The sequence below is a fragment of the Papio anubis genome, chromosome 14 (assembly GCF_008728515.1).
Source record: "Papio anubis isolate 15944 chromosome 14, Panubis1.0, whole genome shotgun sequence".
NCBI classification, from domain to species: Eukaryota; Metazoa; Chordata; class Mammalia; order Primates; family Cercopithecidae; genus Papio; species Papio anubis.
In genome coordinates, this window is record NC_044989.1 from 26,194,420 (window position 1) to 26,206,665 (window position 12,246).

Here is a 12,246-nt window from a genome sequence, read left to right on the forward strand (position 1 = left end):
GACTGGGCTTCCTGCTCTGTGTCCTGGGGCCATTACTTTCTTGCAGCTCTAGTTTCCCCCCAGTGCCCAGGGATCACCCTTCCTCACTCGTCTGGAGGTAACTTATGCCTGTGCCCCAGACAGGTGGCCCTCACTCAGTGCTTGGACACTCCAGCACCCAGGCTTAGATTTCCCAAGGAAGGGAAAGGTGCACATATTTTCTGAACCCTCACTGTGCTAGACATCATGCTAAGATGCTTTAATTTTAATGTCCACTCCTTTGATCTTTTCAACATTGCAACCTACCTTACCTCGCATATCAGGAGGTTAAGTTACTTCCTTTAAGTCACACAGCTACGAAGACCTGAGCCCAGGCTGACTGACTCTAAGCCCCATGTCCTTTCCATGGAACAAATGTGACCCTCTTGGTGGAACCAAGGATGTTGTTGTGGGAAAATGGTGGTCTCTGGCATTGGAAGTCCTGGGTGTCCATGCTGGCCCTGCTGTCGACTAGCGTTCTGACCGTGGCCAAATCCATTCCCCATCCAGGACTTCATTGTTCTGATTCATAACAATGGGTAGCGGAGATGGGTGGCAAGTGGGCTAGGAGATCTGTGAGTAGTTTCCTCCGCTGACATCTTAAGTCTGATTCTGAAAATCCAGGGTGTGGGCTGTGCTGTCTGTCCATCCCTGCTCACTCCCTAATTCTCTCATCTCACTTCCCACACTACACTCTTCATCCAGGCTTCTGTGCTCTCCTCCCAGCCCGCCTTCCCATGGGTGTCCATACGTAGTTTGTTCTGCACCCCTTCTCCCCTTGCTGTGGTGGCTGAGACCCCGGTAACTTTAAGAAGCCCTCTCTGCCCACCCCTGCTCATGGGAGAAGAGGGTTCCTTCTTTTCTAGCACCCTGTGGCTGCAGTCCTGGCTTCTGAGGCTGTTTCTCCTGGCCACTACATAGGGTCATATATTACACAGGACCCCATTGGGAGACAATGGCACAGCCCCATTTTATACATGGGTAAACTGAGGTCAGGAAATAATAGCTAACAATGTTATAGATTTATTGTGCATATCTGTTCTAAGTACTTTCTGTGTATTCTCCTTTAATCTTCAGAATAGTCCTGTGAGGTGGATACCATAATTGTGCTCACTTTGAGGTGATATGTAGCTTGCCCAAATCATAGTTAGTGAGCGACCTAAGATTCATACCCAGGGTCCCTGTTCCTCACCATCATGCCAACTGCCCACGAGTGGCCATGGCTGAGTTCAAGAGGACTGAAGAATCTGAGCAGAGCCTGGGGCCAGGCTGTCTTGGTAGGGTTGCCTCCTTCTTTGTTAGAACATGTATCAGGTGCCTCTGGACTGTGCGTCACTAGCGCATGCGTGCTCATGCAAAAGTGCTGGGATGTGACAAACAATAGGAAATGAGGTCCCTGCCCTCCTAGGGAGGACTGGAGCCAGATACACAGAGTGAAGGTCATGCCCTCGAGTGCCAGTGGGGCTCAGTCTGGTCTTTGGATGACGAGAGGAGCCTCTTTAATGACTCCTGAGCTGGGTCCAAATGGAAGGGTACATTCTCACCGTAGGAAGGACAGGGGTGCTTCCTGTGGGGCAGCAGACCCTGCCATGCCACAGGGCCTCCAGCCATGACCACAGATTGAGCCGTTCCAGCAGAGTCTGACCTGAGTCTCCTCCTCCCACCACACCTCGCCATGCACGAGGGGCATTCCCCAGACCACCCCATGTGTGGGGCAGGGAGAACAGACCCCCAGATGGCCCCATATGGGAACGTCCAGGAACTTCCTGGGGCACACCCACCTTGATGATAGCATTGTTGTCATCAATCAGCGTGTCAGTCACCTCCACATGGCTCTCCTCTACCACCTTCTGCAGCACCATACGGAAGGTCCCGATGAGCCTAGGGACCGCAGAGGGCACACGGTGGTTACATGGAACAGACCAGGGTGAGGAGCAAGACTGATATCCCAAGAGCTGTGACTGTTTAGGGAGGACTGAGGTGGGCTTGCTGTAGCTCTGGGCTGGACTGGAGGTGGCCTAGGAGCCAGGGCTGGTTGCAGCCAGGGCAGCATGTCTCACTGTGGATGGTTGTTTGTGGGAGGCCCATTTCTTTGGCAGAGCTCCAAGGGGCAGTGAGCACCCTTAGGGGATGCCTACAGAATGTGGGGAAGAGTGCATGGAATCCAGGTTTAGCTGAGCCCTTGCAGAGAAGTTTCCAGATGCTCAGTGTGGAGGCTGGGGAAGGACCTGAGGTTCCTGGATGGACAAGTAGCTCCTCCGGCTTCTACCTCCCTAATGATGACCGAGGTTTCCAGCCCACACCAACAGCACTCACTCATCCATTCCACATCCGCAGCCTGTAGGTTCCTGGATGGCAGGAACCTGTGTGATGGCAGAGCCCATGGATCTGCACAGCAGGGGAGAGGCAGTACAATGCTTTGGTTAACAGCACAGTCCTGGCGTCAAAGAGACAGGGGTCTGAATCCAGCTCTGACACTGACTAACGAGCTACCTGCTTCCTGGGCAACTTCCTTAAACTCTCTCAGTCTCAATTTTCTCATAAGATGAGCTGATAAGCCCTACTTCACAGAGTTGTTGTTGGAAGACTGAGTGAGATCATCTGTGAGTGTTCTTATCAGAGCCCCCAGCACAGCCAGCACTCCGAAGCAGTCTGGTTGGTCGTTATTCATGTGCTGCCTCTAAACTGCGAGCCTCTCCAGGGCAAGGGTAGTGCTTTCTATTCCAGCCTCCGTTTGACATTTCCAGCACACTAGAGATCTCAATATCTGCTGGCTGAAATAATGAACAACAGTGGGTGCCCAATAAATGCTGATGGAGTTGACTTCAACCCCATTGCACTCCAGTCAGAAGGCATTTGCTGCTCTTGGAGAGAACGGGGAACTCAGAGAGACGTCCTCACATCGTGCTTCCACATGGGGTGGTTGAGAACACACACACTGTATCTAGCTGAAGGCACAAAGGCGAGGGAAGCATCCAGGGTGTGTGAGAGCTAGAAGGGACCTTGGGCATCATCTGATGCTGCTTGAGATTTATAGAGGAAGACGGTGAGGCTACGGAAGGGGAAAGGACACAGCTAATTAAAGCCAGATCTGGGTGAGGTGAGGAATCAGATGAATTCTGACTTAGGCGTGCTTGATGTCTATACCACCTTGAGGTCTATGGAGGGTGAACACTGATTTTTAAAAAATCCTCCCATCTCTGTGAGGGGAGGAAGCGGTAGGGGCAGCCCTGAGGGATGGATATGAAATGCTCCCCTCTGGAGCTCAGAGCCCCATCCACCAGCGCGCCCCACCTCCCCGAGGGTGAAACTGACCACACCCCTCCTTCACTCTAAAGCCGAACTGGGCTTCTGGGCTCTTAGAGCAGCCCCATGGAAGCCTTCCATAGCTGCATGCACCTCTCCCCAGCTCAGGCAGTGCCCCAGAGACAGAAGTGCTGGGCTGGCGGCCAGGAGCCCTGGAGCCACTGCCCCTGAGTCTCAATTTGGTCTTTATAAAATGAAGAGGGAAGAGGACTTTTAGCTTCTGTACCATGTAGACATTCTAACAGTAGACCATGGGCACAAAAGAATACGCTCATCTTTTCTCAGCCTCACCTCTTTTTGTTCTAAATCAGTGGTTCTCAAACTTCAGCATGAACAGAATCACCTGGAGGGCTTGTGAAAACACACATGGCTGGGATATCCTCCTCTGTGGATGTGCTGGAAAATGTGTCACTGGTGGGAGAGGAGAGGTGCTGATCTGTAGCTTTTGCTGGTTTCCGAGGTATAAATACTCCCGCCATGGCCAACTTTAAGCTCCAAATGCGAAGTCACCAAACTGGGTCCACTGGACTTCAGTTCACACCACTGGCCCCGCCCCCAGGGCTCTGATTCAGTGGATGGGAGGGGGGCTGAGAATGTGAATTTCTGACAAGTTTCCAGGTGATGCTGAAGCTGCTGGCTGGGGAGACACTTTGAGAATCCCTGCTCTACTGTTACCCTTTGTGGATGGCTATTCAAATGCCTTGATTCCTCTAGGACCTATCAGGCACCTGTTGAGCGTGGGGCAATCAGGCACATCTTTCTCCAGAATTAGATACCTAAGAACAGCAGAGGCAGCTCCCCAGGATCCATGGAGGTGCTGCAATGTGACAAGACACCCCCAGGGGGCAGGGTGGAGCTATTCCCCCTGCAAGTGCTCAGAGAGGCGTCTTGTGCCTTCTAGGCTTAACCCGCTGGAGTCTCAGACCTTAGACTTGGGAAGAACCTGAGAGATTTTGCCCAGCATCCCTTCCAGGAGGAATCCCTGAAACAGCCTCCCTGATACGTGCTTTCAAGCCTCTGATAGATACTCCCGTGGTGGTGACAGTGATGGGGCTGTCACTGGTAGTCCATTCAGCCACTGCTTTAATCACATAGTGTGCTGAGCGAGATTGGCCTCCAGGCAAATCCCCCACTCTTCACTCCCTGGTCCGAGCCCTGTCCACATGCGACTAATTCCATCCCTAAAGGGAAGCAGTGTAGACAGTGAAGAGCCTGGGCTCTGGAGTCAGACAGATGTGGGCTCACTCAGCAGGACCCAAGGGAGATTCCACCCCCTGGCAGCGGTGTGGTTTGGGCTCCTTGTCCTAGCCCTCCGACTTCCACCGGACAGTGGTGAGGAGACTGATGATGTGAAATTCCTCTAACACCACCGGCACTCGAATGCCAGCCCCTCCTGCCTCCCTAATAATGCGCAGGGCTGGTCATCTGGAGGGCCCACCCAGGGGGGTCTCCTTTGCAGGATGGGCTTCAGGGGCAGAACCAGGCTGTCCCCCACCCTTCAAGCTCTGCTCAGTCTTGCACAGCAAGAGCTTGTCTATGTCCCGGAGAGTGGGACTGGGACGCTAGGAGCTTGCAAGATTAAAGGAATCAATTTGCCACACTCCCAGAAGTGGCTTGGGGGGTTTTAACTCCTAACAGTTCATCCCCAACCTCTCTCAAATAAAAGTAAAAATTATATTATTTGACATGGACAATTGATATTATCTCAGCCTTATGTAAAGTATAAAGAAAAGCAGTTTTATAAACCTTGGCTCTTTCTACAGGTCTGTAACATACCATTTAAGCAAAAACACAGTGCTTGCCATGAAAATAGTTTCAAAACAAAGGCCCTGGCACTGCTTCTAGGATGCCATCCCTCAGCCCGTCCTCTGAAGATATTCTCTGGGAAGAAGCTGGGACAGGAAGAGGTAGGGAAGCCCCTGGCTCTAGCCCTTGTGGTGACCCCAGAGGTGACCCTGCTTGCCGCAGCTGGCCTTTGTGCATCCTGGCTGCACACATAGTAGGGTCTTGATCCTCTGCATGGGTCAGCATGGAGGAGCTGCCTGGGAGAGTGGGGCCCAGGACAACTGAGGAAGGGTGGGCTCAATGCCCCTTAGACAGCCAAGTCACTTCCCTGGGAATGGAGTTGTGAGGCCACGTGTTCTGTGGGAAGGAGCACTGGCCCGGGCGTCAGAAGGCCTGGGGTGAAGACCTGACTGTCCTGAATCTGCTGCGTGACCCTGGACAAGAGGCCTCTCTGGGCCTCAGTTTCCCTGGGGCTGTTAGGCAAAGGAGCTGGGGCTAACTCCATGTCCTCTGACTACTTGCCTTACATGGCCATCCGGGTCACCATGGCAAAGAGGGTGCCCCTCACAGGAGACTGATTGGCTCCACGAGGGGCTGGGCGGCTGGACAGAGCTAGGACCCCCACATAATTAGCTGGCAGGAAGAGGCCTCCAGCCCAGGTGGGCCCACAGACTGACCACAATAGAGCGGCAACTGGGCACCAGAATCCTGTCAATAATTCATCACTTTCCCCTGGGAGCCCGTGTCAGGTGTCCTGGGCCCTGCAAGGCCTCTCCTGCTCTCCTGGCTCCTGAATTATTCAGGGCCCCTGGCATCCTCAGCAGGCAGGAGGCTGGAGGCCAGGCCATGGCCCCTCAGAGGTCCCAGACAGGCAGAGCTGGATGCACAAAATCTTCTGAACCCAACATTTCTTTCCTATGGGGAAGCCCAAGATTCCTGGACACAGGTCTTTGTTCCAGATGGGGCCGAGCAGACCTGGAGGTCTCCTGGTTTCTTCATACCATGTCTGCCTCCTGGCAGCCTCTAGAACCACTGGGTGAGGGGCCAGTTTCCAAGCTGCTCTCGGCTTCTAGGACAAATCCCTCTGTCTGAGATGGCAGTGATGGGATCAGGCTCATTTCTCATGCTGGGCCCCACTCTCCCAGGCAGCTCCTCCATGCCTCCTTTAACTCAGTTTCCCCAAGTCCATCAGTCATGTGATGCTGAGTGTCACCCTTGAGTGCCCTCAGTCCTTCAGAAAAGAAGGGCCACTCTGATTCCCTCTCAAAGGCTCTCCCACTCCCTGGGGTATACAGAGGGTATACCCTTAACACCACGGGGGCATTTATTCATTCTTTTATTTCACAAAATAATCAGGGACCTGCTATGTGCCAGGCACTGTCCCTAGCAGTGGCCATGGCTTTGCTCATTGCTAAGCCCAGTGCAGACCCAAAGACCCTCTCCACTCAGCCGCCCCATGAGAAGGAGCCTGGGGTCTGAGCTGGGCCATGTGGGGGTTGAGGGCAGTGGCCTTATTGCTCCCCTGGCCTGGCCAAGGCAAATGCCAGGATGGGGAGACTTGAATGTCACATCATTCCAAACACCTTTCTCCCACTCTGACCCCCACAAGCTGACCTGTGTCAGCCTGGGCCTGTGCTCTCCACGAGGGGACCTCTTCTTTCCCATCACCGCTCCGCAGCCAACAGTGCCCTAGGCATTCTCTAGGCTTCCACAGAAATGGCAGAACCTCTCTCACCGGGTCTGGGCCTCCCCTTGTGGGGTTTCCTGCCTTCTCTTGGATGGGGGCAGGGAGGGAAGAAGAAGAGGAGAGCTAGGATAGGAACTATCTCCCTTTCTGTCTTCCTTCTTATTGGCACTTAAGAACACCTAATACAGGCTGGGTTCGGTGGCTGGCACCTGTAATACCAGCACTTTGGGAGGCCGAGGCAAGTGGATCACCTGAAACCAAGTTTGAGACCAGCCTGGCCAACATGGCAAAAACCCTAAAAATACAAAAATTAGCCAGGCATGGTGGCGTGCACCTGTAGTCCCAGCTACTCGGGAGGCTGAGACAGGAGAATCGCTTGAACCAGGGAGGCAGAGATTGCAACGAGCCGAGATCACGGCACTGCACTCCAGCTTGGGGGACAGAGTGAGACTCCATCTCCGAACAAAACAAAAACGAAAATACCTAATAGAAGCTGGAACTTTCAACATATTCACTGCATGGTAGTCAATTTCCCAATCTCCCAAATACACCTGATTTGTTCGTAGCAGTCTTTTGATGGGCTCAAGGGTTTCCAGCATTTCAGTGGTTAGGCTGGCAGCTTTCATTGTAAATTATTTAACAATGTCTTCCATGCCCTCGGTTTCCACCATCACTGCTCAGATATTTTGGTTTCTGGGAGTTGGATTAGGAAGAGGAGGTAACAGACATGCATTCTAGCCCTGGCTCTACCATTGTCTACCCCTGTGATCTCAGGAGCCCCTCTGAGACTCGGTTTCCCCTCCTGCACAGCGAGGGTTGTACTGGCCAAGCTGTAAGGCTCCTGGATGCTTTGGCACCTACAGTTGGGTTCCTGCAGGGGCTCTCAGGTGCCCTCCCTGGTGCTTGACTTCCGATTCTGTTTCCTCTTTCACACCCACTTGGCCTGTGTGTGAGCCTTCCACCTGTTCCTGTTTCTCCTGTCCTCATAGGTCACACACCCTCATAGTATCTCACCCCAGGGAAGAAGGCTGTGCTTCACCTTGGGGCCCCCTAGTGGGGAGTGTCTCACCAACCTTGCTTGTGGGTGCCAAAGGCAGCTGCCTGAATGGTGTGATGCCATGAGAGGCAAAGGGAAGGCCTTTGTGCCCTAAACATCCTCCCTGTGGCCCTGCTAGCAGGCCTGAAATGCCCTTGCTCCATACTCAGCTGAGATTTTGAAAGCTCCTAATAAAAGCCACAGAATCAGAGACTCCTTGGAGCCCTTGTGGTCGGGTCTTTCCTGACTCAGAAATCCCCTCTACAACGTGGTCCACTCTTTGCTCACCCTCTCCCAGTGGCAAGGAGCTCACTGCCTCCTAAGACAGCACATTGGCTGGAGAGTGCTGGCTATCTTTCAGTGGTCTGCTGTCTTCCAGCAGCCTGTCCCTCATCCTGCCTCTAGGTACACACCTTTCTTTCCTCTTCCTGTGGCAAAAAACTTTCTGGGAGGGTAGTGGCAGGGACTGTGCCTAAATCCCTCATCTCAGTATCTCCAGTGACTAGCATAGTGTCTGACTGGCAGAAAGCATTTGTTCACTATATGTTTGATGAGTGACTGCAAGGTTGGATGAAAAGATGGATGGATAGATGGATGAATGGATGGAAGAATGAAAGGATGGATGAATGGATGGAAGGAAGGATGATGGATGGCAGGATGGATGAAAGAATGAAAGAATGGATAGACAGATGGATTGGTGACTGGAAAGATGGAAGGATGGGCCAGGAGTGGTGGCTCATGCCTGTAATCCCAGCATTTGGGAGGCTGAGGTGGGTGGATCACTTGAGGTCAGGAGTTCGATACCAACCTGGCCAACATGGTGAAACCCCATTTCCACTAAAAATACAAAAATTAGCTGGGCATGGTGGCGGGCACCTATAATCCCAGCTACTCAGGAGGCTGAGGCAGGATAATAGCTTGAACCAGGGAGGCAGAGGTTGCAGTGAGCTGAGGTCAGGCCACTGCACTCCACTGTGGGCCACAGAGCAAGACTCCGTCTCAAAAAAAGAAAAAAAGATGGAAGGATGAATGAATGGATGGATGAGTGGATGGAAGGATGAATGAAAGGATGAAAGGATGAGTGGTGGATGAATGGATGGAAAGATGGAATGATGGATTGATGAAAGAATGGATGGGAGGAAGGATGGGTGAATGGATGGATGGATGGATGGATGGATGGATGGATGAGTGGATGGATAGGATGGATGAAAGGATGGATGGATGAATTGATATATGGATAAACGGGTGCATAAATGAATTGATAAATGGATGGAGAGATGGATTGACGAATGGATGAATGAAAGGATGGAAGGATGGATGAAAGAAAGATGGATGGATGAATCAACTGATGGATAGACAAATGGATAGACAGATATGGATGAATAACAGGAAGGATAGATGGATGGATGGATGAATGAATCAATGGATTGATGAATGGATGAATATGACCTCTATGATTCTCCCTTTCATGCTCTCATCTATTTGTCATAAGTTAACACTTAAAGTCCCTTTCCTCCTGGCAACTATAGGGTGGTGCCTGCAGGAATTCTCTGCCACCAGTATCAGAGCAGTGGACTCCTTGTCTCTCCTGCTTAGATCAAAAGTGCTTTAATTCTATTAGTATGATTTAGAATGAAGCCTACTCTTCTTTTCTTTGTAGTCTCCTCCCACTGTTGAGTTATTCTGAGTCCTCAGTGAGCTAACACCTCCACATCTTTTGGACATGTTATAGTTAAGCCATGACCTCCAGCTTGTATAAGAGCGACCGACTTTTTTAAAAGAGATGGGATCTCACTATGTTGCCCAGGCTAGCCTCAAATTCCTGGGTTCAAATGATCCTCCTACCTTATCTGCCCAAGTACCTAGGACTACAGGTGTGTGCCACACCTGGCTGTCATTTTTGAATCCAAGATAGTACTTAGCCACTGTTCCAGCCTGTTCAAATCCTTCTGAATTCTTCTTGTGACCCAGAGAGAAGGACAACAACTACTTTTATTGAACACCTCATAGTGATAATGATTGTACGGCAGGTGTACTTCACTTGCAGAGTGCAAGCTCCATGAGGGTAGGCAACCCGCCCTCTGCAGCACCTAGTTCAGTACCTGATACACAATCGGTGCTTAGTAAACATTTGTTGAATGAGTGAGTGAACATCTATCTCATTTAATTCTCACAGCTGCCCTTTGAGGTAAATACTTGTCTTTTTCACACATGAGCACATTGAAATCAGAGAGGTTATGTAAATTTTCCAGGGTCACACAGTAGATGACTGACCTGAGTGTCTGAGATCAGGCTTGCCTGACTCCTAAACCACCACCCCAAACTATCAAGCCTGCCCTCAGGGTTACAGAGTGTTTCTTGGAGGAGATCTTCAGCCCCTCCACCTTTCACCTCTCCAGTGGGTAACTGTACCCCAGCATAGCATTGAGGGAGACTTAAAGAAAGGGACAGGAAGCTTTGATGGGGTTGGAGACAGAAGGGGTGATAGGAGGGTGGAATGTTCTTGGCTGACAGCAGCTGGGAGGACTGGGGGATTCTGACGACAAGATGAGGGAGCAAAATGGGGATCAAAGACCAGCCCAAGACTTCTTCGGTCTTTGAAGATCAAGCCAGGGCAGGTTGGGAGTGTAGGTCCCTCTTTTCAGCCCCAAACATACGGTAGCCCAAGGAGAAGGGCAGGCTCCCAGCCCCTCCAGGCCCAGCCCCTCCTGCCCCATCCCACACTTACTTGTTGCTGAAGACTTTGCTGTAGTTGAAAACCTGAATCTCCAGCATCTCATTTCTGTCGATGCTGCTGGCCACTGGCCACCGAAACGTCTGGGGAGAGAGGAACAACTGTGGCTTTGGTGGCAATAACAGGTAGGAGCCTTGGGGCGTAGGAGGGGAATCTCTGTTGGGGGTCTCCAACAGCCAGAATAGCCCCTCACTTGGGCCCAGTGCTCCCCAGGGACAAAGCATTGACACCTGGAATCTCATTTAGTTCCAACGACCACCTTGCAGAGCCGGCATTGGTGCCCACTCCTCTTTCAAAGATGGTGCTCGGAGATGTTGGAGGACCTGCCCAAGGTCATGTGGCAGGTGAAGAGTCTGGACCTACCAGGACTTTTGACTCCCTACACAGTGCTGCTTCCATGGCCTCCTAGTTCCTGAGGGGGCTTGGGAGAAGGCGGTGCAACCAGGGTGGTGGTCGGGCCCCAGGGAGACAGCAAGGATTGTGGATGTGAGCCTGATTTTTGGCGGGTGCTGAATGGAGCTGTGAGCTTCCAGCTCTCTCCCATCAGGATCACCCTGACTGGTGTGGGCTCTGCCCCAGACTCCTATGTTGAGTTCAGACCACTCCTCACTCTGCCAATGGTAACATCAGGGACAGGTTTGAGCTGATTAGTGTTCCTGGGGTCAGGCCCACAGCCTGTCCCCAGCTCACTGTTTCTGGATTCACCCTTACCACTTCTGTGTTGCTTCCTCCCTAACTTAATGTTAGTGATGAGTAGGAATTTGATTGGGATTCTTCCTGGTGCCCTAGAAATGGCAACAAGGGCTCAAAACAGAGGCTAAAGTGGCCTAGTGCCCCATTCTGTAAAAAGCTGCCAATGGGCAGAGCCGGACATCTTCCCAGGGCTTCCTCAAAGGGCCTGTTACCTCCAACCATCACCCAGCCCACCTTCCTGGGATGGGACAGAAGACTGGGCAAGGGAAAGGTGGGAAGAATTCTGTCCTGGGCGTAGTGTTTTTGTGGTGCTTCTTGGGGAAACAGCTCATGGCGATTAGGTACCGGCAAGAAGGGCAACATGGCATGCAAATCCCCAGTGGCATCTGTAGGGCGTGGACTGGCAGGCGGCCCATGGAGCACTACAGGGCAAGGAGCCCAGCCTGTTGGCTGTGGCAAGTCTTCGAGTTGCGCTCCATTGGCCAAGTGGGGTCGAGTGACCTAATGACACTTTTTCCATGGGCTGCCCACCAGGGGAGGATGTGGAGGGCCTCAGCAGGGGTCCCTGTCCCACTCCATGTCCTGAGCCACAAGCATGAGGGAAGGGGGATGGCCAGGGGTGAATAGGATGCCAGACTGGAGTAGGAAGCCCTTCTGGACAGGACCACATGGCGCTGAGGTCTGCTCAACATGCTGTGGAGAGACCGTGTCAGGGAGGATTTTGACAGATCGGGTGGAAGGCAGTGACTTTTTATTTTTTAGCTCCATTTTTATACCCTACCAAATTCAGACTGCTCAATAGACCAATAATAAATAATAATAGTAATAATAGCTGCCATTTCTGGGGAACTTTTTCTCATGCAAGGGTCTGAATGCTCTATGTGCATTCATTCATTTAGTCTTTCCGATGGCCCGAGAGGCAGGTAGTGGCTTCTGTGCTCTATAAACAAGGAACTTGGCCTCAGAGCAGCTGCGTGATTCGGAAAC

The 12,246-nt window shown here is 52.0% G+C and overlaps 1 protein-coding gene across 1 annotated transcript in view; it reads right to left on the reverse strand.

Moving 5' to 3' along the window:
* Positions 1-12,246, reverse strand: part of OTOF (otoferlin) — a 101,190-nt gene that overhangs the window by 60,652 nt on the left and 28,292 nt on the right. The window contains exons 3-4 of the mRNA XM_021924676.2: positions 10,561-10,649; positions 1,800-1,899 (exon numbers count right to left, since the gene is read on the reverse strand). Coding sequence (XP_021780368.2) covers positions 1,800-1,899; positions 10,561-10,649 — 189 coding nt within the window. The remainder of the gene's footprint in view (positions 1-1,799; positions 1,900-10,560; positions 10,650-12,246) is intronic.